Source organism: Thamnophis sirtalis, unplaced genomic scaffold (genome assembly GCF_051295495.1).
Source record: "Thamnophis sirtalis isolate CommonGarterSnake01/CBP01778 unplaced genomic scaffold, rThaSir2_p1.2 scaffold_12, whole genome shotgun sequence".
Classification (NCBI taxonomy): domain Eukaryota; kingdom Metazoa; phylum Chordata; class Lepidosauria; order Squamata; family Natricidae; genus Thamnophis; species Thamnophis sirtalis.
The window spans coordinates 10,591,189-10,614,956 of NW_028261392.1; the positions used below are offsets into that span (position 1 = coordinate 10,591,189).

The 23,768-nt window shown below is 39.7% G+C and overlaps 1 protein-coding gene across 1 annotated transcript in view; it reads right to left on the reverse strand.

The window, feature by feature from the left end:
* Nucleotides 1–10,724: 10,724 nt before the first annotated feature.
* KLHL1 (kelch like family member 1) overlaps nt 10,725–23,768 on the reverse strand; it is a 138,793-nt gene continuing 125,749 nt past the window's right edge. Inside the window, exons 9-11 of the mRNA XM_087726320.1 lie at nt 15,208–15,420; nt 12,917–13,088; nt 10,725–12,065 (exon numbers count right to left, since the gene is read on the reverse strand). Coding sequence (XP_087582446.1) covers nt 12,006–12,065; nt 12,917–13,088; nt 15,208–15,420 — 445 coding nt within the window. The 3' untranslated portion in view covers nt 10,725–12,005. The remainder of the gene's footprint in view (nt 12,066–12,916; nt 13,089–15,207; nt 15,421–23,768) is intronic.

Sequence of the window (23,768 nt, forward strand, 5' to 3'; positions counted from 1 at the left end):
CCTGCTAAGAATAATCCGGTGATAGGCAGAATCTCTGTGGTTTTTTAAGAACAAAAAAAAAAAATAGTGGAACATTGACTCCAAGAAATAAGTGATAAATCATGAGGATGAAAAATGTGCTTTTATGGATGACAGTGTATATTTTCCCATCCTGTTAATATTATGCATTGATGGAATTGTTCAGAGAGAGAGGGAGAGAGACAGAAAAGGAAGGAAGGAAGGGTGGATGGATGGATGGATGGATGGATGGATGGATGGAAGGAAGGAAGGAAGGAAGAAAATAAAATTGGTAAAATATTGTTTTTTTCCATCATGAAGGAAGATCCTTAGATAACAGCTAGTTCAAAGAACAGATGTCTCTTGTGGGAAGCTACCCCACCTCCTTGAAGAATGAAATGTTTTGAGAACTATTTAAGAAAAGCAGGATAAAGTATTGCCCCTAAAAAAGAAATAAAAATCTTAAGGGAGACAAAAACTCAGAGCCTCAGCTCCCTTCCCTCCTCTCCCCAAGCACAAAACCGAACTGAGGAACCTTTAGAAATGCAGATCCATTACTCCCTGCAGCAAGGACTGAACAAAGATAGGATTAACCCACTACCATCTAGCAGCAGAGGTAACCACATGGCACAATCTCCTAAGGACATTGCATCACTCTTCAAACTCCAACCAAACTCAGCTCAGACAACCTACAGAACCAGCCATGACACCTACAACAGCCAAAATAATACATGTTCTTGCACAGGAACAGGAAGCTCAGGTTCAAAGCCCAAGAGAAGGTATAAATACCCCACACTCTCAACTCCATGTGGTCAGCTACCCAGAATCCACGTGGTTCGGCTTCATCATTCAACCATCTTTCCAATCAGCCTTCATGTTTCCAGTGTCTTTCACCTGGCTTGGAACCGAACCAGATGGATATTTCTTCCAACAGTCTGAAGAAGTCTAAATGAGTCCTAACCTTAACTATTCAGTCTTCACCTTGCAGAAAGTAAAACCTCTGAGTAGACCTTCCCAATCTGAAAAGCCGATCAGGACAGTACTTAAGTTTTACCAAGGCCATATGTCATGTTATCTTTGGTCTGTACAATCATAATTAGTACGCAATCTGTTTTCCTCAAATTCCTTTGGTAGATCTATGGAGTCACTGGATGGAGAGGGAAGAAGAAAGAAGCTGGGAATGGGCAAGGAAGGCAGCAGAAACCATTTAGACAACCACTGATGTTGGACATCTGCTATGATCCCAGGATGCTTCAATAGCTATAAAGGGTTACCTGCAAAGGAAGGATCAGGCTGGAAGATTTATTGCAACATATTCTCCAACTAAAGCAATTTCTATAACCACCATTTCCTACTTTCCAAATTAGTAGAGGGATCAGATTACAAAGCTCATAGAACAGTGATCTACCTTTACAAACTTTTCAACAATCAAAATTGATTATTGAGATAAATTTCAATAAAGTATTAATTTTAAAAAAACCTTACGTTACCAGATACATACCGAAAATACTGTATGTCCTAGACTAGAGTGGGTATGTGCTGAACATTAGTAAAGCATGTCATGAAGGACGTTGCAAATAAAAGCCAAAAGATTTATATTTCCAAATTGATTTGTCCTGATTGGTTTAAAGCACCACCAAATGCTAGCATCCCAAATACCAAGGCCACCTCTGTTCCTTTTTATCATGATCCCAAAGAAGAAGAAAAATAGGGAATTTCATAGAGCTTATTCGGGTTATCTTGCAGGATTGCTACATTAGCAATTGTTTGGATAGGTTATGCATAATATATGCCACTATGCATTTTCCATTCAGAGTATTTGTTTAAAACCATAGATCATTACTAAGACTTTCAAGGTTGCTTCCATAGGCATTTCTATAAAAGTGCAATAAAAATGTAAATAAACCTGCTTGTTCAGCAACACATTTCAATTAAAAAATACAGCATCATAAAAGTCCACCTCCAGACTTCTAAAATAGATAGTGATCATGGCAAAGGACAGAAGTTGATTGCCCATTCTCTACCCATTCTGCAGGAACTAGTTTTTGTAATGGATGTTTTCATCTTGATTTCAAGGGACATAAATCTTTACATGATCAGGAGACAGTAATAAAATGCCTGCTCTTCAACCTCCACCCTCAATTATTCTATCAAAGATATTAATTTTCGGCGTTGATTTTTTTTATAGACCAAAATCCGCACAGGCATCATTCTTCTTGTCCTTGTTTATATACAGTTGACTATTCAATCAGTTTTAAAAAAATTAAAAATGCAGCCCAAAAAGTTATGAAAGAGATGTTTCTTGACTATGAGGAACCATGGCCGAGAATGTCAGGCCAAGAAGTCTTTGAGAACAAGAACGTTCAGAAGATGATGATGATGTCATTCAGTTGAGTCTGACTCTTGTTGATTCTATGGGCCAGGTATCTCCACATCTTTTGATTTTGCACTTCTTCATTGAGTTGTTCTGTGCTCTGGCTGGAGTCAGCTACCATGTGGTTGGGCAAGAGTAACTTTTACTAGTTACTCTTCCAAACATAATTGGTTTCTCCAGGGATTTTCCTCTCATGGCATGGCCAAAGTAAGGGATATGCAGTTTCATGATTTTGCCTTCTAGTAACGTGTCTAGTGACATGTGAGGGACACAGTGGCTCAGTGGCTGAGCTTTTCGGTCAGAAAGGTCGGCAGTTTGGTGGTTCAAATCCTTATCCCCGTGTAATGGAATGAGCTCCCATTACTTGTTCTAGCTTCTGCCAACCTAGCAGTTTGAAAGCATGTAAAAATGCAAGTAGAAAAATAGGAACCACCTTTGGTGGGAAGGTAAGAGCGTTCCATGCGCCTTCGGCATTTAGTCATGCCAGCCACATGACCACGGAGACATCTTTGGACAGCGCTGGCTCTTCGGCTTTGAAACAGGGATGAGCACCACCCCCTAGAGTCGGGAACGACTAGCACATATGTGCAAGGGGAACCTTTACTTTAAAATGTCTAGTGGTATATGCTCCAGTATTGCTTGTTAGTCAACTTTGCTGTCCAAAGAATATTCAGGAATCTTCTCCAGCACCACTTACATTTCCCCCTCTCTTATTAATTAGGCGGTTTTATGATTGTTTTCTAATTTTTTAATCTTTTTTTCCCTTTAATGCTTTCTTATTATTTGCATCTTTCCTCTAGCCATAAATTCCTTACTAAGTAATACTCAGATTCTTCTTTGTCTTTTATTTCTTTTGTACGTCTGTCCATTTCAGCACATTCTAATACTTTTTTGAAATCACATGTTCTTCTATTGGTGTATTTTTGTATTTCGTATCTTGCGTTCTTTTCCTCATTGGTTGCTGTGAGTAACTTTCAGACTGGCCGCAAAGAGCCAGTCATGCAACAACACTGTGTTGTTGTTGTTTTTGCTGAAATCAGTGGAAGATCAAAACTCCTTTGAGATTACCTTATGTTCAATTTGTCAGCCACACTGAAATAACCAGAAAGTCCAGTTGCCTTTTGAAAAAGCATCTCTCTCCATATAAGTTGTCTGGTAAGACATAATAGGAGAAGCAGGTAGAGGGAAGCTAACAACACAGAAGGCAGCCCTGAAGATTACAGAAATATCCAGGTCCTTGGAACGCATACAAAAGCTGTGATGTATTGAGAAATGTATCGGAGAAAAATGTTAGGGTGGCCTGAACCTTGTCTAATGGGATTTAATCAGCATACATTAGCCTGGCAATTTTTATTTGTTTGTTTGTTTCTAAATTGAGGATAACTGAAGATGACTCAGATACAAGACAGCGTCTTGAATATAGGTCTAATTGTATTTCTCTGTATCAGGATTAAACCGGAGTAATTGTGCTTTGAGCTTCTCTGTCCTTTTAAGCTCCTGAGTCTCTTTTTTGACTTCTGCTGAGACACCTACTCTTCAGACTATATCTGGTGGAGCAGATCGTGCTGACAAAGCTAATGTATGCCACATCATTGATTTTAGATGCCACTTCAGAGAAACCTAATTTTAACAAATGATTTCTAGTGAAGAGAGAGAGAGAGAGAGAGAGAAAGTGCTACGTTAAGCAAAGATACTTTAGGGGATGTTCCTGTGCAAGTTCCACTGTCCCATTGATACATTTCTCTTGCTAAATTGATCACAGCCTCACCCAACAAACATACACGAGCTCAAGAACCGAAACTACTGTCTGTCCTCTAGGGATCATTTTGGGAATCACACCGTAGCAGCATTCATAATTTTTCTTCCTACATGGACCCATTATGCTAGTCCCGAACCATCATTTCTTTCACCCACCATTGCTCAGATCTACCCTTTTTAAAGTAATATATCCAATCCTCCTCAAGGCCCTCCAGCTATCTGAAGTACCTGTGTAGAATTTGGCCGCAGTTATGTTGAGCCCTTAAGTTCCACAGTAGAGTCTTATGTCGAAGTATATTACCATGTAGTATGGCTATATTGCTTTTATCCTTCTCATCAGTTGCACTACGTTCTCTATTGGTGTCATTATGATGGTTATTATGATCCTTTGTTATTGTGATGATGATTATTTTGTTGTTTTTGATGTGCGGTAAGAGCTTATGTACTGGAGACAAATTCCTTGTGTGTCTAATCACATTTTGCCAATAAATATTCTATTCTATTCTATTTACTAAGACTGTATTACTATTAATCTTTTCATCCTTCCTATTATCTATCTCCTCCCACTTATGACTATAACCATGCTGCTTGTATTTTTTACAATTTATATTGTTCTGTTTGTTTCCTAATATGATTTGATTGCTTATTAGTAACCTATGACTATCACTAAGTGTTGTATCTTATGATTCTTGATGATGTATTTTTTTCCTTTTATGAACACTGAGAGCATATGCATCAAAGACAAATTCCTTGTGTGTCCAATCACACAGCCAATGTAGTATAGTATAGTATAGTATAGTATAGTATAGTATAGTATAGTATAGTATAGTATAGTATAGTATAGTATAGTATAGTATAGCAATAGCAATAGCAGTAGACTTATATACCGCTTCATAGGGCTTTCAGCCCTCTCTAAGCGGTTTACAGAGAGTCAGCATATTGCCCCCAACAATCTGGGTCCTCATTTTACCCACCTCGGAAGGATGGAAGGCTGAGTCAACCCTGAGCCGGTGAGATTTGAACCGCTGAACTGCTGATCTAGCAGTAGCCTGCAGTGCTGCATTTAACCACTGCGCCACCTCGTATAGTATAGTTTAGTATAGTATAGTATAGTATAGTATAGTATAGTATAGTATAGTATAGTATAGTATAGTATAGTATAGTATAGTATTCCATTCCATTCCATTCCATTCCATTCCATTGCCTATGCCTATGCCTATGCCTATGCCTATGCCTATGCCTATGCCTATGCCTATTCCTTATCCTATCCTATCCTATCCTATCCTATCCTATCCTATCCTATCCTATCCTATCCTATCCTATCCTATCTAATACCAAAGTAGGGTAGGCAAAGGGGAACGAAAGATACTTTGAAATCTACAAAGAAATCTCTGAATCAGTTGCAACTGATAGGCAAGGATTTCTGACTCTTTCCCCACAAAAAACCCAATAAAAACAGTTATGAATAATGTTCAAATCTATGGGAAATTGCTTTGAGCCATATACTGCAGCAGTAAATGGTTCTGCCGAGCCTAACTGCTATGAATATAACAGTACAGAGCTTTAGAGAATCTGACAGCAAAAAGAGTTCTATTCAAATTTGGTCTCTATTTTATTTTATTGATCAAATTTAGATGCCTCCCATCTCATTCACAACGACTTTAATTCCAGGAGCACCGTTTTCCTTTGACTTTCTTTAAACACATCTTTTTATGGGTAGAAACAGCAAACATGAATTTGCTTTTTCAGTATCGCACACATATTCACGTAGCAATAACCTTGGATTCTGTATTTGCTCTTGTTTGCGTAAAGCAAATATATTATAATAATAAGTAGCAGGAGTAGAATTATTCTTCTATGCATGTAAAAAGAAATTGAAGTATTTTTTTTAAGGTGCAGTAGAATACATGGGAGGTTTTTTTTCCCTTTGCATTCTTAAAATTAATTCCAGGGCTGGATAATATTTTAATCTGAGCGTTTGACCTTCAAATGCACTTTTGTTAATGGTACCTGCAAAAACAAAATAAGACATTTCTTCTGGGTCTCATTGTTGTGGGCTTCAGTATGCATTGAATAGCTCTGAAGCAGCTCTTTGGCTTAGATTATATTATATTTCCACAGTTGCCCTTTTGCAAAATCTTTACCATTGACCCCAAAATAACTGTTGTCTATTATGCCCTCTTCCATCATGTTTTTCTTTTGTTTTGCAAAAAAAAAAAACAACCAACCTGTTTTTCCTCACCCTCTTCTCTGCATAATTCTAAAATCTGGATTTTGGAGTCTTTGTTTCTGGATTCTATGCTCAGACTTTCATGCACTTTGATTCTGATATGATGACTCTTTTCTCTCTCTCTCTGCCTGCCATTCATCCGACTTGCTTACAAAAGGTTTGTGCTGTGTTCCTAGAAGGGAGAAAGCAAACATCTAACAGATTCATATTCTGCATATTTTTGTCAAAATCTGTTTTTTTTCCCTTTTCTTACCACTCAGAGCCCCTTTTGTCAAAGCCAAAACTCTCTTTTTTATGATTCTGTAATCCCTTAATTTGGGCTAGAATCGGGGTGACTGGATGGAGCTGAGCATTTACTGCTTGGATGCCCTTCCTGACTCCTATGCAGAGTTCACAGCAGATATTTTCTCTTTGCGCACCAAGAGGAAAACATCGGTAGCTTGTTCTGACCTAAGATTTCCCCAAAAAGCATGAAGCAGAGTCCTGCTCCCAACAAAACCCCTTTTATTAAATGAAGGTGAATTCCTCTCATTCACATTCAGCAAAGGCCTGGTAAACAGTCTTTCAAAGGTGAATGTATGACCACAGACCTTATCAAGCTTGGAAAGCTGCCATGTCAATATTTTCCAGTGCTGCGCAAGGAAAGATTTGGCACAGAGTCTCTGAGATTCAGGGGCAGATCTTCACACTCCTGAAACAAATGAACAAATGAATTGTTTCCTGCAAAAGCCCACTCCCTATTTGCTCCTCTTTTGTTTCCTATGGGAGGGGCCAATAACCTCTAAGATGAGGCTTTACTCCCAAGTTGACCCTGCTTTCTTAGTTGTTCTTGTCTTCTGGCAGCTCTGCACATGCACACACTCTGAACAAGCTCCACTTGTTCCTCTGCCTCACTGCTACCCAGCTCCAAAGGCAGCTGAGAACTGCCAGGCGACCTTGGCCCCATTTCTGCCTCAGACACAGAACCCTCGTCCAAGCCTTCACCAGCCTCCATGGTGCCCATGTTCCTCCTCAACCTCCTCACTGTCTGACTTTGCTGCCAGCTCCGCTGCCCGCCACAACACAGCTATCTAGAATTGAAATCTCAACTTTCCATGTGAGCATCTTCAACATTAGGCCACCATGCTGCTCCTAAATTACATCAACAAATGAATATGCAAAGAAACAAATCCAGATATGTGAGAGTAACACAGCCAGCATGGAAAAGTTTAAAGCCTGTGAAACATTATGTCACAACAAGCCCAGTGGTGGGATTCAGCCAGCCCGCACCCATCCGGAGAACCGGTTGTTAACTTTCTAAGCAGTTCGGAGAACTGGTTGTTGGAAGAAATCTCATTTTGCTTTTTTACACTTTATAGGGCTAATCCTGTAAGGAAGGCAGGAAGGAAACATTCTGGTGTTGCTTCTAGCCTAATCTTTATTGCCCTGCTTACAGAAACTGCCTCTCCGGTTAACCCTTATTACAGCTAAGGCAAAGCGCCCATCAACCCGGGTGACGTTGAGTTGGCCATGCCCACATGATCACATGACCCCTGAGCCACACCTAGCCACCTGGTCATTAGGGCAGAGAACCGTTTGTTAATTTATTTGAATCCCAACACTGAACAAACCCTATGTGTCTAAGGCAATATGGCTGTGACTCTATGTGCAATGTGACTATCTGGATAGGCCTCGCCCCAATGTTCAGGGTCAGCTTCACTCAACTCAGGCTTTTAGCCTACATAAGCAAACATTGGTACAGAATGAGGAAGGACATGTGTAGCAGGAAAGACAAAAAGCCTACAGATAAACAAGCGGAGGTAACATAGAATAGAATAGAATAGAATTTTATTATTTGTATGCCGCCCTTCTCCAGGAGGACTCAGGGCGGCGAACAATTCAAACGGGGGAAGAGGGGAACATAAAAATGAAATACAAATAATAAAAATAGGCAACAGTCGCACAACCATACATGTCGAGAGGGGAGGGAACTCATCACCCCCAGGCCTGCTGGCAAAGCCAGGTTTTGGCGGCTTTTCGGAAGGCCTGGAGAGAGGTGAGGGTCCGAATCCCTGCGGGGAGTTCATTCCAGAGGGCCAGAGCTGCCACAGAGAAGGCCCTCCCCTGGGTAATAGCCAGATGGCATTGGCTGGTAGACGGCACCCGGAGGAGGCCAACCCTGTGAGATCTAATGGGTCTGTGGGAGGTAATTGGCAGCAGGCGGTCTCTCAAGTACCCAGATCCAATACCATCTGGAGATTGACAGCTATTGCAAGCAGGCAAGAGGGCTTTCAGTTATTCAGGACTATAGTGGGGAACAGATCCTGGTGGGATCTTGCTTGGAGCTCAAACCTTTGTTGGGAGCTTGATAGCAATTAGTAAAGAGAACAACCACACGAAAATAGTAGCTCAAATCAACTAGTGTAAGAACGTTTGAAAAAGACAAAGGTTGTGAGTTTTTAAAAAGACTTTGAGACTTTGGTTTGAACTGAGCCTTAAAAGAATAAGTGTTAAAGGACCGACTATTAAAGACATACTGTATTTTTCAGACTATAGGACCCACTTCCCACACCCCAAGTGGGTGTAAATGTCTGTGCATCTTATACAGCGAATGTTGCCAAAACCCTGTCCACCTGCTGGCCCCCACCCTTTGGCCTCTGCCTCCCATCAGTTTCTCTCCTTGCAGTAAACAGTTTTTGTTGTTGTCCTGAAACTCAGGGCCAATCCACAGTCGGCTTCCCTGAGCCCTAAAATGCAAATTTCTTTTCCATTTGCTTCTGATTAATTTATGGCAATCAAATTATGGATAGATCACAGCATTCACACCAATCTACCAATTATAACTGAGGACAAAATGAAAAGGCTGAAAGATCCAAGTCGTTTGGACACCAATGTTTTATTTAATTAGCAAATTAGCCTGGATGGGGAAAGAGACAAGCCAAAAAAGGACTTCACATTAGCCAAAATTTTATTCCTGCTCCAGTTGAAAATACTCTTGAAATCAGATTGTCCCTCCCCCCCTCCAAATAGCAGTGGAAATCAACATCATTTTGGTACTTTAATAAGAAAGTTCAACCATGCTTAGGATATAATACAGCCAAGAGTTACATCCATTTATGATCCAGGTGACCACAAAGATGATTTCTGCCTCTCATTCGTATACAAAGCAGAATTCTACAAAGGCAACATGATTCATTGACATAATTTTTTTTTCATACATGCAAAGCAGATGCTCTGCTGGCAGGGCACATCATTATGGCAAAACATCTGGACTTCCCTCCTCTTCATTCCTTACAGCCAAAACAGATATCACACAGCAGCCTTATGCAATAGCTCCCCAAAGGTCTCTTTTAAATTTATTTTTAAATTAAAGATCAGATATTAAAAAAGCTATCAACTCAATCTGAATAGAGATGGGCTTCTAAAAACCTTTCTTGCATGCTAATTCTTGCCACTTTGAGCCTCTTTCTTGCTTTTTAATCTGTCCACATTTTGCCATTGGTAGAGAAAGCAATTTGGAAGTGAGTATCTTAACCATGTGCCAAGCAGTCTTTCTCCAAATAAACAAGCCAATCCCTGTAAGTGACACTCAAAAAAGCAAGAGGGCTAGCTCTCCCATTGAAAAATTGGGTTAGCCCTTAGGTTCAATCATCTACAGCAGCAATCAGAGAGTAATTCAAGTTAAATTGAATTACAGCAGAGCAAAGGTGGCTTCGGAAAACACAAAAGACATTAGAACCTCTGTATCTCGAATAGAATAGAATAGAATAGAATATGGAATGGAATAGAAATAATGAATAGAGTAGAATAGAATAGAATAGAGTAGAATAGAATAGAAAAGATTAGAGTAGAATAGAATATGGAATGGAATAGAATATGGAATGGAATGGAATAGAATAGAATGGAATAGAAATAATGAATAGAATAGAGTAGAATAGAGTAGAGTGGAGTGGAGTGGAGTGGAGTGGAGTGGAGTGGAGTGGAGTAGAGTAGAGTAGAGTAGAGTAGAGTAGAGTAGAGTAGAGTAGAGTAGAGTAGAGTAGAGTAGAGTAGAGTAGAGTAGAGTAGAGTAGAGTAGAGCAGAGCAGAGCAGAGCAGAGTAGAGTATGTAAGGGAATGGAATGAAATAGAAATAATGAATAGAATAGAATATGGAATGGAATAGAATAGAAATAATGAATAGAGTAGAGTAGAGTAGAGTAGAATAGAATAGAATAGAATAGAATAGAATAGAATAGAATAGAATAGAATATGTAAGGGAATAGAATGGAATAGAAATAATGAATAGAATAGAATAGAATAGAATAGAATGGAATGGAATGGAATGGAATGGAATGGAATGGATAGAATAGAGTAGAGTGGTGTGGAGTGGAGAAGAATAGAATAGAATAGAATAGAATAGAATATGGAATGGAATAGAATGGAAATAATGAATAGAATAGAGTAGAGTAGAGTAGAGTAGAGTAGAGTAGAATAGAATAGAATGTGGAAGGGAATGGAATAGAAATAATGAATGGAATGGAGTAGAATAGAATGGAATAGAAATAATAAATAGTCCAGAATAGAATAGAATAGAATAGAATAGAATAGAATAGAATAGAATAGAATAGAACAGAACAGAATAGAATAGAATAATTGAGTTGGAACAGAGCTTGGAGGTCTTCTAGTCCAACCCCCCTGCTTAGGCAAGAAACACTACACCACTTCAGACAAATGGTTATCCAATCTCTTCTTAAACAATCTTCTTACTGCCCATCTAGGTCCCAATAAGTCTCTTTCTTGCAATTGCTCAGTGATATCTCTTAGATGATGCAATGGTGGACAAACTGCCATTTTTTTCCGTCTTCTACATACATCTCACATGCAGGAGAAGTTCAAAAGCTTTGAAAGAAAGAAGGCTTCACATGCTTGAGTAGGGTAAATTTGGGGTGAGATTCCTTTGGCTCTCCTTTATGGCATCGAACCCCAATTGTTTGAAGGTTCACTCTTCTCTCTGAAACACATCCGCTCCGCCATGCTCCATAGAAACACAGTTCCATCCAAGCCATTTAGTGGAAGGACCAGTCATTGATTAGGAAAAACAATCATGGTTGAATGTTGAATCGTTTTCAATGACGGAAAAGAACAGTGTCTTTGTACTCGATTACAGGAGGAAACAAAACTAGAATTTTGTCCTGTCTCATTATTGTCTGTGTCAGTAGCAAAGTGCTAAAATGTTTGAAGATAAGGCCTTAAGCGAAAAAGAATGCAAATAAATAAAATACAACTTTTTAAGAAGAAAAAAATAACTATGTTTTACAAAGTGACAGTGTGCTGTGATGGAGTTAAAATATCTAGTGCTATGAAAACCATCAATTTCTTAAGAAAATTTGGTCATTTGCTTGGATTCTTTTAAATAGCCAATAGATCAGTAACTGAATTTCTTCCTTTTCACATACACAGATTGGCTACTAAAACAGATTTCCCCCCCTTGTTAAACCATAAAGCAGTATACTGATAGGAAAGGGCATTGAATCCTCATTTTTTGTTCACTTCCTTTTAATGTCTGTGAGTTGTGATCAACAGAAGGCTGAGGGTATCTATTGACCTTGTTGCTTGACAAAATTTTCTTTCTTGTTTGGCGGAAAAATCCTGCTTAGAAGTCAATAAAATCCATTACGGATCATGTCATGGTTGCTTTATGACTACGACGCAGGCCCCAGCTCGTCCAATATTTAGAGATGCCATCTGCAGAGAAGAAATAAATATTAAGCTGGAGTTCCAAAAGTGAAGATGAAATGCTAATAGTTTGTGCTACTGTATGTACTTCTGAGGAGTTTAAATTGACCATTCATAATTCATGAACTTGGTAAAGTTGATAAAATGTTAGCAAAATGCATAAGCAGTAGTCAAATTTATCATATCCAGAATTTCCGCATGGATATTAAATCATGACAAACTTATTTAAACCTCCCTCCCTCTTTCCCTCCCTTCCCTTCCCTTCTTCCTTTCCTTTCCCTTCTTTCCTTCTCACTGTCTGATTTTAATCCCTTCTTTTCTAATGTCTACAAAATAGTGTTGTTTTGAATACTACAGTGTATTCACAATTAAGATATACTGTATTTTTGGCTTTTATTTAATAAGCCCTTTGAGAAGTTGTAGAGCATGGGTGTCAAGCACGATTTCATTGACGACCGCATCAAGGTTGTGTTTGACCTGGGGGCCAACTTGGTATGGCCGGAATGGGTGTGGCCAGATCGATGTCACTCATGTCAGGAGCACTCCTCCCAGGCTATGGTTTCACTGTCAGAGGGAGGCTGTTGTGGCCAAAAACAGAGCTTGGGTGGGATGCGCTTGACCTTCCCAAGTTCTGTTTTTGCTGGTGGAGGCACCACGGGCCGGTCCTTCACTGTTTCCAGGGTGGCCCTGTGGACCAGATCTAAGCACCCCGTGGGTTGAATCTGGCCCCTGGCCTTGAGTTTGACACCTCTGTTGTAGAGTAAATCATTGCTATAATTGCAGGGCTGGGAAGTCTCAGCTATCCACCAATCCCGCCAAGCCTGCTATCAGCTGCATGCAAAGTACACCATGAGGGATACCTGTGTCCATTCGTTGGTCTGTGGATCATACGACTCCATTGTATTTAGGTACGTCTGGCCATCGTAGCCACCCACCGCATATAACTTATCACCAAGGATGCAAACACCAACAGCATCACGAGGCATGCTCAATGGGGCTACCATCGTCCAGGTATCAGTTTTGGGGTCATACCTATGCAACAAAAGAAAAAAAGTATACCGGATGAGAACATATTTAGGAATCAAGATGACTTTTAACATGGTACATCTTTCTGTCCTAGAGGTCCAATAGTTTCCTTGGGGACATATTTCCAAAATCAGCCATAGAAGGTAAATGGTTGCCCAAATTGGGCATGTCTACTTTAATAAAAAGAAGGACTAGGGGATAGAGATGATAGTGCAGTGCTCCAAAATCCAATATAATTTTATGGTAAAGGCAAAGGTTCCGCTCGCACATATATGCTAGTCATTCCTGACTCTAGGGGCCGGTGTTCATTTCCGTTTCAAAGCCAAAGAGCCAGCGCTGTCCAAAGACGTCTCCGTGGTCAAGTGGTCGGCATGACTAAATGCCAAAGCTGCACAGAACACTGTTACCTTCCCACCAAAGGTGGTTCCTATTTTTCTACTTGCATTTGTACATGCATTCGAACTGCTAGTTTGGCAGAAGCTGGGACAAGTAACGGGAGCTCACTCCGTTATATGGCACTAGGTATTCGAACTGCTGACCTTTTGATTGACAAGCTCAGTATCTTAGCCACCGCGTCCCTAATTTTATGGCACTACTCCAAAAAAAAAAGTGGTGTTATTAGCCATCAAACCTCAAAAATATTGTACACTTTTCCCAAATGATTTCCACAATTTTGGCCAATATTGTATCTCTTAAGAGAGTATTGAACAGTCCAAAACTGTCAATATATTTCAATTTAAAATGCATATTATTCTTACACTTCGCAGCAATTATTTCACTCTGGCTGAGGTTAAAATGCTTCAGGCAATGGAAAGCTGAAAAGCTTTTCTTCCTACCTTCAGCTCAGCACTAGCAAATTGATTTCTTTTTGTATGTAAAAACTTTATGGTATCTCCTGTTTCACCTTGGGGCACATCACGTTATTATGAAGATTAAGCATGCAGCCATTTTTTTAGGAGATGAAATAAAGCTATAAAATGAAGGCAGATTTTCCGTCTGCATGCTCATTTCTTTCTAGGTCTGTCTGGGGTAGTTTTAAGTATTCTATTACTCCCCGGCTACTCCTTTAGAAAACAAAAAGAAAGAAAAACAAAATACAATTTCTATTCATTATGGCTGTATTTTGTTTTCGGTGCGGTGATGGGCATTCATCCAGATTCTTTGAGTGAAAAAAAAAAGAATTCTGCAGCAAATACTATACTGAAGTTTATTGTTCTAAAGCCTATAAAATAAAGCTTATGCTTGCTAGGTAAGCCTGTAAAATAAAACACCTTTATCCACAAAAATCCATCAGGCACAGGACTACAGTTGTATTGAATCCATGATCTTTCCCCAGGTTTGAAGATAATAGGAATTATGTAGAATCATGGATAGCTGATTGAGGTTGTATCTATTTAGTACTTGGCAGGGTGGTAACTTCAAGGATTTATTGGAAAGTCAGAAAAAGGTGTTGTAGAAGGGAAAAAAATAATAAAAAAAGAAAAATATCCCAGATGAAGACAAAGGGACTACTTTGTTGTCCATGCCCAAGTACCTTCCCTGTATGCATGTAATGTATGTATGTATGTATGTATGTATGTATGTATGTATGTATGTATATAAAAATGTGTTGGTGTGGGTGTGTTCCAGCATAACTCGATTTTAACCAAACTTGGTACACAGATGATTTCTCTCTGGAGAAAAATGCTGTGGGGTAAATCTGTTCTGTTAAGATACATCCTGTTGTGCCATACTGGCTTCTACTGTACAGTGCAGTAGAGTTGCCATGGTAACGGCTTCACAGTACTCCACAAGGGGGCTCCCTCTGGAAAGGGGGAAAATCCAACATTAGAAATTACATTTGGTCCCGACATTTTCCCACTATAAATAAATACCTGGGCAATGCTGGGTTGTTAGCTAGTTTGGAATATAAGACAACAAAGACAGAGAAAAGAAGTGAGTCAAGGAGAGGGAAGGAAAGAAGCCCAGCTTATATCATTTAATCTTGAACGCCCAAAATGAATTGAAAACTATATTTCTATATCTCCAAACCCTTTGCTTTTTTTTATGGTGATAAGACCATTTCAAATCAATGGCTTTCTTTGCCTTTAGACCCAATGAAAGAAAACTCATAGAAGATGGATACCTCTCAACATAATCCAAGAGTCTGGAGCAATGGTTAGAGGCAGGGGCATCATGGCCTCCGACGGCGTAAAGAAAACCATCACAGGTGGCCACTCCAACTCCTCCTCTTCTTTTGCACATTGGAGCACACATGTTCCACTTATTGGTGTGAGGATCATAATACTCCATAGAACTCAAGCAGGAACTTCCGTCTCGGCCACCGACTGAGTATAACCTAAAATAAACAACATAGCATTGTTAAGCATGAAAAAAAAACCAACCTCTTAGTCTTCTCCTACATTACCCTGATTGTATTCAGATATGCATTCTGGAAATGTCCGTGTCTAGTGTACAGACACTCTTGAATATATTTTGGACACTGAAGCACTTAATCTGCTGACAGATCACTCCATAGAAAGTATCTATTCTCAGTTTTATACCCAATTTATTTAGCTCCTCATTGTACATGTGAGTATACACAAACCTATATACATATCTGTTGTGGCCCAGCAGGAGCCGTTGGAGCTGCCACCAGACTCCGACAGCAAGGGGCCCTATGAGTCGGCTTTGGAGGATGTGGAGGACCCTGGACAGGGTTCCAACTCTGAGCAGGGCGCAGAGAGGCAGGTTGGCTATCAGGAGGCACCTGAGCCTTGGACCAGTGCGGAGGAGACAAGGGAGTGTGATCCGGACGTCAGCAGTGGGGAGGAGCCAAGGGAGTTGTTCCTAGATGCCTGGCACCGGAGAGCTAATAGGCGTAAGGAACAATTACACAGTTACAGGAGGTAATTGCACTCAGCTGGTGGTAATTAGGCTCCTCTCCAGACTATAAAAGGAATGCTTGTGCACACGCCCCTTTTGCAGAAGTCAACATATTAACTAATGTTGGAGAATATTATTGTGAGCTTGGCAAGCTGGATTGCTGCCAAGGCTTATCTGTGCTGGATTGCTGCCAAGGCTTGTCTGTGCCGGTTTGCTGCCAAGGCCTGTCTGTCTATTAATAAATTCCGTAAAGTATCTTTGGCTTGGAGTGCTTTGGTGTGGAACGAGGAGGGTCAGAACACATATCTATTTAAATTATATCTTATATGCCATCAACTTCATATTGTAAATGATGAGGCATGCTTAGCATAGGTCATTAAAATTGTTGAACTTTTTTTTTTCATTCTCCCTCAATTTTATTTCAAAGCGGAATTTCTTTCAAGGCATCAAATACTCTATTGCAGTTCTCCTAGATAATATTTGAATGTTTGTGATTATTTTAGTTTTAAGGAGTTTGTGAATGTTTCCGAATGTGCAAATAATTCTTCCGTAGTGGAGAGGATCCACTTCAGCCAATTCTAAAGGAAGCTATCTTGAGATACACTCTCTCATCATCTCATCCTCTTTTTACGACCCCATAATCCCTTGCAGGGTGGAGTCTGGGCAACTGAATGGAACTGAGTGTTTACTGGCCAGATGCCTTGTCTGTCGCCAATGCGGAGGTTTTTTTCCCCCCAGCAGATATATTCTCAGTGTGCCCAGAGAGAGAAATATCTACCTCTATCTAGGATCAAACCCACAGCCAAAATGTTTCCTGAGTTATCTCCACTGTGTTGGAAATGTGGAAGAAGGGATGGCACATTCTACCATATTTGGTGGTCTTGTATTGAAGCCACGAAATACTGGAGAAGGATTCAAAACTGGCTAAAAGAGGTTACCGGGGCAAGTGTGGAATGGAAACCCGAGACTTTTTTATTAAGCATAAAACCAGAAAACATGAGTAAATCTATATGGCATTTGAGCCTACATATAGTTGTGGCCACAAGACTAACCTATGCGCAATTTTGGAAATCTACTAGCATACCATTGGAAGATGCCATAATTAAAAAGATTTATGAATGTGCAGAAATGGACAGAATGATGGGTTGGCTGAAGGACAAAGGAGAAATGGAACATTAGCTGGATATGCCTTTTCTGTCGCCAATGTGGAGGTTTTTTTTCCCCCAGCAGATATATTCTCAGTGTGCCCAGAGAGAGAGAGAAATATCTACCTCTACCTAGGATCGAACCCACAGCCTATTCATTGTGAGGTAAGAACTCCATCTCTAGGCCACTGCACCACTTTTGAGATACACTCTCTAATTGAGGTTTTTTTTTTTTTCCCCAAACAAGATCAGGTTACAGTCCAGGAAGATTGAAGGACGATGGTAAGATATTTACAGGAGCGAATTGCAGCCACACCATCTATTAACTTACAAAAAGTACCACAGGTTCAGAAACAATGCATGGTTAAGGTTGCAGGTCTGTAATTGACTTAATCCTCCTTGACAAAATTGATTTCTTTAAGGGGAAAAAAATACCCTTGATTTAGTCTCTGGTAGATTCTCGGCTGATGTTTTGATAAGCTCAAGGTCTGAAAGTATTTACAAAAGGTGAAGGAACTTGCCCAGGATTTATACTGACAGAAGGACAGGAGCAGAATTTCCCCTGCGCTATTATAGCAGCCTTTGAAACTGACTTTTTTTCTTTTCCCTAGTCATACTATAACATATTCACTAATCATCACAGATGGGTATTTACAGTAATCTGGCTAATCTTGATGTTCTACCAACAATAGTTAATGAATGGAGGCAAAGGACATTCCCGTCCAAGATGAAATCAGCCTGATGCAAAAGCTGTAAGGTAATCAGCGCAGATTGTCTTTGGGAGCTGTCCATGGTACCAAACCTGCCACAAAGATTAACCCATCCCTTTTTATTTCTAAGCCTAGCAGAGAAATATTTGGAAATTTAGGCAGGAGCGGGATGAATCAAAAAGGTCACAAAATATTATCCAGTCATGACAAATAAAAATAATAATAATAGAATATTTGTAAGGGTTCCGACAGATGCCCTAATTAAATCATGAGCTTCAAGCCAAGCTTCAAAAGAAATCCCATTATTTATTAGGAGCAACATGTCAGCATGTACCCAAGGGAAGCCAGCTCTGACCCCACGTAATTTATGACCCAATTATGACCCTGTTTCTCCTTCCCCCCCCCCCCCAGGGTGTGTTGTAAATCACATTCTCCAACAGAGCACTTTTGCGGGCTGTAGAGATCACGCCCCTCCGGCTGTTGCAGGTAACCTGAGATACAGCCTTGAGAAAGGTATGCATGGGATGTGCTCCTGGTTGTGGCTGTTGTGGTGCTCCATCAGTTCCTCCCTACCCCCTTCTTGCCTATGGCAACTCGAGAGAAGGCCAGGGATTCTTTGCAAGTTGACAATATCCCCATGCTACAGAGCAATTAACTTTATATTTAAATTTTTGATAGTTTAATTTAATTAATTGGCTCTATCTTTTATTGCAGTCACAGATCAGAGTTAAAGTTTTAAAGATTAAAATAAAATTAAGACAAATAAAGCAAAGCAAAGCATAATACTATATTATAGTTCGTGGTAGGGTCATCGATGGATGACTAGGATTTTTCAAACAGTCTTAACAAAATTTTGCTGTATTTGAAGAAATTATATCATACTGATCTGACAGCAACAGCTGTATATAAAAGAGATCAGAATTTTCTGGATATTTTATCAGGCAAGGAGTCATATCATGAGTTTGTGAACCCTGATAGAAGGAACAATAGCTGAGGTTTCATTGGCCCCTTGTCTACAGAGATAAAAATCTCACTCATTTTATAGATTGACTCTCTAGAACTGCTATAAGAAATTTTATTACTTGTTTTATGTTGGTGTTTATATAGGAAATATTATGGCAAATAAATCAATCTGATACACCCCGAGTGGAGAAAAAAATCTAAATAATATCTATGGGACTTCTTACTGTACAAGATATGTCAGTGGAAGAAAGTGGAATACTTTAATTTGCAATGCATTTATTTATATCAGTTAATTTATTATATATTATAACTTCTCAGTCTCTTAGAATGATAAAACAATTGATATATTTCAACTATCCAGGAACATCATGTTCACCTCTCCAGAGTTAAACCTAATGCAAGAATAACCACACCATAAATATTGTCTCACCAAAAGAGAGTTAATGAAAAAAGCATCTGTTTTAGATAATATAACTATTGAAGCATGGCATTCTATATGCAGCTAACAAATTATATTATGTTTGCTAGCCACAAATTATGCAAACAGGCATTTCAATGTACTCATAGAAATAGATATAGATAAGCTGATTTATGTAGGGTTTGTCTAAGCGATAGATGAATATCACCCAGAACCTTAAGATAAGAAAACAATAGTAAAATGGAGTTATATGTGATTATTGATGTGATTCAGTTCTTTCTAGGCATATATGTAATTTGTCAGGATAATGACAATTAGCAAGAGATGTAAATCATTACTGTAAATGATGACTATATTTGTCTTCACAACAATGGGCTCTTGCAAATCTGCATTTAGAAATAACTAAATTCTGTATCTAAAAAAGCTTTACTTCATAAACAGAGGCAGTTCAGTCTAATGGTTAAGACACCAGGCTAGAAACTGGGAGACTGTGAGTTCTAGTCCCACCTTAGCATGAAATCCAGCTGGGTGATCAAAGGTGGTATTCAGCAGGTTCTGACCAGTTCTGGAGAACCGGTAGTGGAAATTTTGAGTAGTTTGGAGAAGTGGTAGATACCACCTCTGGCTGGCCTCGCCCCCATCTAGTCTCTGCCTCTCAAGTCCCAGCTGATCGGGAGGAAATAGGGAGTTTGCAATAACCTTTCCCTGCCACACCCACCAAGCCATGCCACACCCACCAAGCCACACTCACACCCACCAAGCCACACCCACACCCACCAAGCCATGCCCACACAGCCAGTAGTAAAATGTTTTGAATCCCACCACTGTGGGTGATCTGGGGCCAGACACACTCTCTCTTAGCCCAACTCACCTCACAAGGTCGTTGTTGTGATGACAACAAGAGGATGAAAGTATTACTAGATATGTTCACAATCTTGGATTGTTTATAAAGTAATAATAATAAAAGCAGGATATGAATAAAGCAGCGAATAAATAACTAATCAGAGGGAAAGAGGAATACCAGTGTGATGCATAAAATGATCATTGAGTGCAGAGGATCAAAAGATCGATCCTTTTTCCTTCAGTTCTGGAACTGTCTCTTTGCAGGAAGAACCAAAACAACTAGAGATAGATCCAATGAAGTATTTTTTTTTATTGGTCTATAGCAGGGATCAGCAATCTTTCGGACCCCAGGGACCACTAAATTCATAATTTTAAATCCCATGAATCACTAATATGATTTGTCTAATGACCGGCTGGGAGGGCATGGCAAGGTGGACATGTGACTGGGTGGGTGTGGTGAAGTCAATGTCACTCACATTGAGGGGTACCTTGCCAGCCTCTACTTGCCACTCCTCACCTGCCCGCCCAGGCTCCTTAGGGCCCCAAGAGGAAGCAGTTGCTGCAATTAAGCAGCTACCATGAGAAGAGTTGGCAAAACAGCTGGCTCAGTTCAAATTAGATCTGACCGAGAAGGAGGCTCAGCAGAAACACTTCACTGAGGACTACAAGGATAGTCTTTCCAAGCAGAGGGAAGACCTGTGTTAGTGCAAGGCCAGGTACCGGTGCCTGGAGACTCAATGGGCTGAGATGGTCAGCCAATTCCAGGCCATGATGCAGTCCCACTGGAACAAGGTCCTCCAGCTCTTTGCCACCAGTGTTGCTTCCCTCCAGCCTTCATCCAAAGCCCCACACAAGGAGGCTGAAGCAGAGCCCAAGTTGGAATTTCTGACCCCCTCCGACCTGCACAAAAAGCTCCCAAAGTGGGAGACTCTTTGCAGCAACACAAACATTAATTGCACATATTCGGGTCAAGGACCATAGTTTGAGGACCCCTGATTTAATGCAATATAAAAAACGCAAATAATTTTCCAGTGGACCACCAAATTTTTCTCATGGACCACCAGTAGTCCACGGACCACCAGTTGGTGACCGCTGGTCTACAGTATACAAACTACAGTGGTTATATGATTCCTGCCCAAAAATAACAATAAACCCTAGGGAAAAAAATATCCAAGAAACCAAGGTTACAAGTTTTATGCCTACGGTTTGCTTTTGTTACATCCAAAGAGGAAGAAAACATTTTCAATCACTGTATGACCTCCAAATCTGAATGGCTTTGACAAAACATTGAGGATGACCTCAAAAGGCCTTTCCCCATACATTCCGTATGAATCTTGCTAAAAACCGGTTTTATAAACAATAGTATTTATTTTGTTCATATATTTCCTCCCTTCACACCATCCAGTTCACAGGCTAAAGAAGGACAAAGCTCTATTTTCCCCTTTGCTGAATCTATTCCAAGGTTGCATATATGTGATTTTACTGCAGTCCTGCTTTCACAGTAGTGCCCAAAATTATGAAAAAACCTTTTGGGAGAAGTGTATTTTTGTGGTTCGATGACTAATAACACCAATTTGTTTGGAGTAGTACCATAAAATTATATATCAATGGAAAGATAATTTAATCAAGAATTTAATGCAGTAATGTTCATGACGGATTTGCTATCAGAATAGCAGTTATAAAGAAGAAAAATGAAACACAGGAAAAAAAAGATACACAAAAATTGTATCTGACAAATGTTCTCCTCTCAGCTTCAATACATGACATCAATAACTGAATCCTACTGTGATCTGATTGGCTCATTGCCAAAACAAGATGACACCTGATTGGCTCGCTAGACACTCAGGCTCATTGGCTACAATCAAATGAAGGAAAGCTACATGATATCAACCTAAGCAAGTTGTGCTTCCTTTTTCTGGTTATTTGGCTATACATTTTCATAGCATATAGATAATTGAACAAACTTTGTTGCACTGCACAACACTCACACCATTCTTAGGGGCAACCTGCAGTTTCGGTTAGCTTACAGCTAATCCAGAAGGAACTGGCAAAGGAGGTTAAATTCCAAGCCCCCCAGAGACTTTGCGAACGTCTCTGAGGTCACTGGATCTCCTCCAACCTTTCACTGTCTCTCCAGGACAGCTTGGGTCCGAAATGAACCGTCCAATTTCCTTCGGAATAGGGGAATTTCAGGAATAGCCTGAAACTCCATCTTCTCACTGCTAAGCCCCGCCTTCTTCCATTGCACTGCATTCTTGATTAAATTATCTTTTGATGTATAATTTTATGGTACTACTCAAAAAAAGTGGTGTTATTAGCCATCAAACCTCAAAAATACACTTTTCTCAAAAGGTTTTCACAATTTTGGCCACTACTGTATAAACCATCTCCAAGCAGGGAATAAAATTTTAGTTACAATAAATGAAGCACCAGCAAATGAAATCTCCACCATGCAAAGATTCCTTTAGCAAAATTCTGGTTTTATTGCACAACTTATTGTTGTAATAACCGTGCAGTGAGCATACCAAAAGATAAACTACTCAATGGATTATTTTCTTACCTCACTCTGATAGGCCTACTTAATGGCAGCATTTTTGTCCCTCTTGTTTCACAAGACATAATTAAATAACTCAGGACATTGTGTTGTACAAGGCTTGGGATTTTATTATATCCTCACCGTATTGATCATTAGGGGAAAAATAGTGTCCACTATGTTCATTCAGGAATTATTAATCAACAGTTTTCTTCAGAAACTCTGAGCATGTATTTTTCTGGAAACTGCACCAGCCTTTGAATTAATTTTCATCAAATGTTTCTTTCTTTTTCATCAGTCCATTGAAATAGCAGAACAGATCAATAATGTGGCGAGACATGCCCCTAATGGGGCTTATCCTTGCTTTTCAAAGAATCAGAGTTGGACAAGCTAACGGCTTTAGCCTCTTTAATATCTACCTAATTTAATAGAACTAAGAAAGAATTTCCCAACAGTTAGAACAATTAATCAGTGGAACAACTTGCCTCCAGAAGTTGTGAATGCCCCAACACTAGAAGTCTTTAAGAAGATATTGGATAATCATTTGTCTGAAGTGGGGTAGGTTATCCTGCCTAAGCAGGGGGTTGGACTAGAAGACCTCTAAAGTACCTTCCAGGTCTGTTATTCTATTCTGTTCTACTCTACTCTATTCTGCTCTGCTCTGCTCTGCTCTGCTCTGCTCTATTCATCTCTACTCTAGCAGGGGATTGACTAGAAGACCTCCAAGGTCCCTTCCAACTACATTTTCTATTCTAATATTTGTTAAATTTAAGTACAATTCTCTGTAGTGTTCTGAATATATTCAGTCTTCAATCAATTACTTCGGGGAGGGGGGAGTGAACCAAACTTGGAATGCCGAAACTGGCACATTTGGGGAGAAAAAATGGAACATGGCTTATTCATCCATCTCATTTTATACACAATTAATCACAGTGACACCTTGACAAGATGAAAGGACAAAACAGACCTAGGCCTATTGGAACACACTGTGACTTATTTCCTGAAACCTTGAATGACGACAACTTAGCTAACAAAAGATGTTATGCTGATGGCTAAAGGGAATATTAATATATAAAAGTTTAAAGGTATTTCTCATTCTGTAAAACAAACACCCCCCCAGAAACCAGTGTTTAAAACAAACAAAAAACAGATTTCCAATTATTCTATTGGTTGTTGTTGTTGTTGCTATATCAGAAGCTCTATGTGCAA